The 5832-nt window shown below is 47.1% G+C and overlaps 1 protein-coding gene across 1 annotated transcript; it reads left to right on the top strand.

The window, feature by feature from the left end:
- The first annotated feature begins 744 nt into the window (after nucleotides 1-744).
- Nucleotides 745-4635, top strand: LOC111239853 (prothymosin alpha-B-like). The gene is made up of 5 exons (XM_022769770.1): nucleotides 745-902; nucleotides 3296-3361; nucleotides 3504-3588; nucleotides 3681-3766; nucleotides 3857-4635. The coding sequence occupies exons 1-5, from the start codon at nucleotides 858-860 to the stop codon at nucleotides 3899-3901; spliced, it is 327 nt and encodes a 108-aa protein (XP_022625491.1). The 5' UTR covers nucleotides 745-857; the 3' UTR covers nucleotides 3902-4635.
- Nucleotides 4636-5832: the final 1197 nt, after the last annotated feature.

The following is a 5832-nucleotide window of genomic DNA, read 5'->3' as shown; positions in this document are numbered from 1 at the left end:
GACTCAGAGTGTCAAGTGCGCACATAGAGATGAGTGAGGGAGTTTCAAACATGGACGCCGGGGAGGGGAGGGGAAGGGAGGGGAGGGGCGAGCAGAGCAGAGCAGTGGACGATCAAGGGTTATGATGAGACATGGCGGCGGTGCTCCACATTCACACTCCTGCCTTTCATCTGATTGATAGTGTTCATGTGGCGGGAGAAAGGGGGAGACAGTAACGCTAGAAGAAGCTTTAATCCACTAACACTGTTCGAGCCGTCGACATTTTACCTCCTTGCCCCCCCCCCCTCTTCCTCTCTTTCTCTCCCCCTAAAGACTCTGCCTGTGCTCCCTGGTCGCGTCGGTGGGCGGGAGAAGCGGACCGTAGTCGCCGCTTGACTCGACCAGATGAACATCAATCAATCAAAATGTGACACTACGTCAAACGAAGCGATGCCTGTTCGATATATTCAGTGCGTGGTTCGGTGTAAACTCAAATTTTCTCCGTTTCCCGGCGGAGAAAAGGCGCGAAGGTTGAACACCGGGTCGGTTTCTTCGGGTTTAACCGGATCGGATTATTGTTTTAGCGGAGAAAGGACAGTTGCAGCGGCGGACAGGAGGGGGGCGTGGCGTCCGGGTTTAGAAATTCTATCCATTGTTCCACTCCAACGCGCGAAGAGAACACCTCTGTGGAGCCGGGAGCCAATGAGCGGCCGCCGACCTCCTCTTAACTCCGCCCAGCAGCCTATATTAAAGGCTCGGCCGTGAGCAGCATTGGCCACTGGCACAACATAATACTGATTGATCCGCAAAGCGAGGAGAGGGATTTACTTTATTCAACCTTTCATTTCAGCCGTCCTTTATTTTATTGAACTAAAACAATGGCAGACACACAAGTTGACTCCGGCTCGGATATCTCTGCCAAGGTAAGCCGCCTCACACCTTCACCCACCGGGGGCCGTTTCTCCCGGAGCCCCTCAGCAGAATAAAGCTTTTCCAGGCAGTAACCTAGATTTAAAAAAAAAAACCCTTCCGTCGTCGCTTCGCGCTCATTCGGACTCGACGAAGTCGGACTGTCGGACCCTCTGGAGGGGGGGTGAGGAGAGGGAAAGAGCCGGTGTTTACGTCTTTTTCTCTAAACTCTGATGGAAAATATCAGTAGAATAAAGCGGGGGGTCTCAGCACCGCATCATGGAAAGAGGCTGCGATTCCAGCGCCGCGTCTCATTGTCCGGAGAGTAACAGTCTGCGCGGGTTCTTTGTTTATACAAGCGGCTCGGTTCCCCTCGCGGAAACACTCGCACAGAGTTCGAACCGAAACACGAACCAGCACGAGCCGCTCCAGCGCGCACCGAGCGGGTTTTCGGGCTCAGTACCCGCAGCTCTTTGACGCGCCTATTCTCACATTTTATTTATTCGCACACCTTCGGCTCCACGCGAATGAACTCGAAGGCAAATCCCGCGTCCGGTGTCAGAGGAGCTGCTGCTGTTGTATTAATAGAGCGGTAACGAGCTGCTGGAGCTGAGCAGCGGAGTAAATGGGATTTTGAGAGGCTCCAGCTGGGGCTTGTAGTGAGAAGTTGGTCCGTTTGAATGGAGGACGGAGCGGCAGAGAGGCAGGCGGTGCGTAATTCACACCAATGTCAACTTTCGCGGTTCCGCTTCCAGCCTCATTTCTTCTTTCATTGTTTTTTGTTTGTGGCTCCGGGTTTTAAAAGGCCTGCACCGTCCGACCCGGTTTGTTTACCGACTCAGGAAGGACGGTCGGTGCCGCTGCTGCTTGAACGGGTTGCGCTTATTCAGCCTCCGTTTACCGGAGAGTCTCTCACACACACTGAGCCGCGGCTTCCGCTTTTTCTTCAGTATTTCTGGAGCATGTTTGCAGGGCGCGTTTATGTCTCGAGGGAAAGTTTTCTTTTTCTTTCTTTTTTTTTTTTGTAATGCAGCCCACTTCTGTGTGTGTGTGCGCTCGCGCGCGCGCGCGTGCGTGTGTGTGTGTGGCCGGGCTGTGGAGGTGTGATGTGACGGTGCTGGTTTTCCCCCTCTCTCTTCTTTGTGATCCGTCACCGTTTTGGGTTTTTCTCCTTCTATCTGTCGGATCCTTCTGCTTCTCTAAATGTTAATTTCCATCCAGTTGGACTTTGGATCATATTGGGTAAAACTTTAATAGCCCCCGCGGGGAGGAGGAGGAGGAGGGGGGAGGAGGGGGGGGGGTCTCAGCAACAGCAGTAGGGGAGAATAGGATCCAGCCTGTAGATAATAAGAGCAGCAGCAGCGTTGGGCCGCGGAGCTGAATAATTATGAGTGATTATAACAAATGAACATATGGAGGAGGTGGAGAGGGAGAAGTTGGGGCCCGGTGCAGGAGCTGATAATCCGGGGGGGTGACTGTTCAGCCACTATTTATAGTTGTGGAGCATTTTTACGCACAAGCGCCTTTTTACGCACAGGCGGTGAGAGAGCGCGAGGAGCCGCCGCTGCTGCTCCAACACAGCTTAATGGGGTTTCAAAGCAATAAGATTATGTAAAGCAATTAATCAATAACAGTGTGTGCGTGTGCTCGTGCGCGCGCGCCTGTGTGTGTGAACGGACGATGTCGACAAAACGAGGAAACCGAGCGCTATTAATAGGCTCGGCGGCCGGTTTTCCGGTCTGCGCGGGGAGGAGGAGAGAAAAAGCCCCGGAGGTGTTTGTGATGTGACGGTGTGTTTGCGGGCTCCGCTCCCGCCGCGCCGCCTCATTTTTTTCCGCTTTCCGTGCCGCTTCTCTCGCCTGCCATGTGTCGTCTTCTATTGTCCTTCCCTCCGTTACAACGAGCGGCCAGCAGCAGCAGCGTGCGTCGCGCTCGCCTCCTCCTCCATCACCCCCCCCCTCCTCCCCCCCCCCTCTGATCGCCCCCCTGCACAATGGCTCCTGCGCCCTCCTGTGTTATTTTAAACGGAGCGGTGCATCCTGGGTATTGCAGTGCCTCTCCCGGGCGTGTCTCGTGACATATGGCGAGAACGGCAGCCCGCGGAAGACTACAATACCCAGAGTGCCCTGGGGGCCACATCAAAGTATCAGATTACAACACATTAGAGGGGATGGAGGAGGAGGAGGCGGGGGGGGGGGATCTGCAGAGACCAATATGGTGTTTAAATAGGAAGACTTCATTCTGACAGGGAGAGGGCTGAAAAATGTGCAGCTCCCAGCATGCACTGGGAGTCATCTAACTAGGCCATTAGGTAGAAGGGCAGGTAGCAGCAGCAGGAGCTTTAACATGAAACATGGAGTATTTATTTTTTATTGTTGTTTTTAATGTTTGTTTTTGTTTCCATCAGGACCTGAAAGAGAAGAAGCTGGTGGAGGAGAAGGAGAACGGCAAAGATGCTGCCACCAACGGAAAGGTAACCTCCATCGCCTCGACTCCTCTCCCTACAGCGCTCTGGTGTTCCTCCTGGAGCGAACTCAACTTCCTCATAACGTGAAAACATTTGAGTTTTTACCAGCGCAGCTTTTTTACAACCCAGTTCACTTTGTGGTTCCCAGGAGAACGAGGAGAACGGCGAGCCCGACGTAGACGACGAGGAGGACGAGGAAGTGGATGAGGAGGACGAGGAAGACGATGGAGAAGGTAGAGCGTTTGTTTTTTAAAGTTTGTTTTCATGTGGCGTCGTCTCCACAAACCAACAAAAAAAACCTCACTGCTCGTCCTTCGTCCCGCAGGCGACGAGGAAGATGAGGAGGAAGATGACGACGAAATCGAGGGCGGCACAAAACGGGCAGCTGAGGACGACGAGGATGACGACGAGGTGAGGCGCGGCGCCGACACCTTCAGTCCGACCAATCGGAACACGAGCTCGTCAGCTGACTAACTCACCCTCGTCTTCTTCTTCTTTCAGGACGACGTCGAAACCAAGAAGCAGAAAACCGACGACGATGATTGATGCGTTTTCCCCCCGCGCCATCCTGCTGAACCACTTCCTGATTCTTCACCTCTGGCTGTTTTTAAAAGTCACAGGTGGAGGGGCTGGAGGACTGATTTAAAGGAAAAAAAATAATAATAAAAAAAAAAAATCCAACATGGTCATTAGCAAGTAGAGTTCAACAAACATCCACCACGTCCACTCACTCGATCTCCCCTCGAAACTGCAAAACAAATTTTTCTAGAGGAACCCGCCGCCACATCGACGCAGAAATCAGGCTTCTCTTCAGCACCAACAACAACAACAACACGAAAGGAGAATTTGTTTGTATTTTTATTTACATTTTATATTTTTGTACATATTGTTAGGAGGGGGGGTCAGTTTCTCTCTCGGCAGCGATCTCGTCAGACCAAATCGGTGCTTCTTTAACGAAAGATTTTACTTGGTTGACCATGTTACGATATCTCAACAGATACTAGAAAAAACATGTTTAAAAAAAGCTAAAAAAACAAACATGAAAGACAACCTCTTAAGCCGTTGAACTCAGAGCATTCCAGTAAATTTAATGTATGTACTTTAGCTGTACCATAACTAGTTTGTTTGTATGGGAGGGTAAGGCCAAAGAAAAGAGCCTCTTTTCTTTTTCCTTTTATTTTGTTTTTGTCAGCGACTTTTTGTTTTATGACGGCCTGTTTTGATGTATGTGCGAAGTTTGTTGTTTGACAATAAACCGGACTTTTATTTTGTGAGTTGTACTTTGTATCTCTGCTTGTTCTTTGCTCTCTCGCTCTCTCTCTCCTCTGTGGCCGAACGGTGACGGCATTCCAGGTAGAAACTTTGCAGGGGTCAGAGGTCACCGGGCAGGCTAGGTCATGTTAGCACACGTGAACAGTAACTGAGTACATTTACTCCGTTGCTGTACTTGTGTACGTGTGCGGAGCTTTTTCTCCTTGATACTTTTTACACTGTCCTAATATTATTTATTTAATTTTTTTTATTTAATATTACGTAATATTGTATTTGAATTTTTTTAAAGAATTAAAAAAAAAAGATTTTTTATCAATTTATTTTTAAGTCCCTATTTTTTTTAGTGTATACATTTTGAATATATATATATATATTTTTTTTTTTTTGTATTTTTTTTGTTTTTGTATTTTTATCACTTTTTGTATTTATGTTAATTCTCAGAAATTTTACAATATTTAAGAAATATATTTCATTTCATTTTTCATTTTATTTGCAATTTTTTTTTTAATCTGACATTTGAAGGCATTATCCATACTTATATAATTTTCTGGTATTTTTAATATAATTTTTTTTATTCCATTAATATCCAAATTATTCATGATTATATTTTGTTATTTGTACTTGTCTCTGCTTGTTTCTTGCTCCCCTCTCCTCCTGTGGCAAATGGCGATGGCTTCGTAGGTAGAGGTAGAAACCTTGCAGGGGTCAGAGGTCACCGGGCAGCTCAGGTCAGGTTAGCACACTTGAACAGTAACTGAGTATATTTACTCGATTACTGTTCTAAAAAGTGTCTCAATACCAGTTGTGAACCTGTAGAACAAAATTCCCCATCAGTAAATATATTGTATTATAGTACAATATATCTACGCATGAATTAATATACAATAAATACAAACGTCCATTATGAATAAGATTTTCCTTTATTAGTCACACTGTGGGGAAATGTGCAGCTTTACAAAGAAACACTAAAATGACAATATCAAACACTTAAACAAGATAAATAATATAATAAAGTAATATCTATAAACTAAGTGACATTGCACAGATGGTGAGTTAATGAGTTACCTGAGTGAATTATTCAAACCACAAACTGCTTATAATATCATGTGCATCATTCAGGTCTGATGCAAAGTCATTTACTAGTTTACACCAGTATTTACATGTTATGCTACTTTATGCCCCTCAGAAGGAAATCTTGTGTGTTT

The sequence above is a fragment of the Seriola dumerili genome, unplaced genomic scaffold (assembly GCF_002260705.1).
Source record: "Seriola dumerili isolate Sdu_G_001 unplaced genomic scaffold, Sdu_1.0 BDQW01005112.1, whole genome shotgun sequence".
Lineage (NCBI taxonomy): Eukaryota > Metazoa > Chordata > Actinopteri > Carangiformes > Carangidae > Seriola > Seriola dumerili.
Note: the sequence above shows the minus strand (reverse complement) of the source record. Positions and strands in the feature narration are given on the sequence as shown.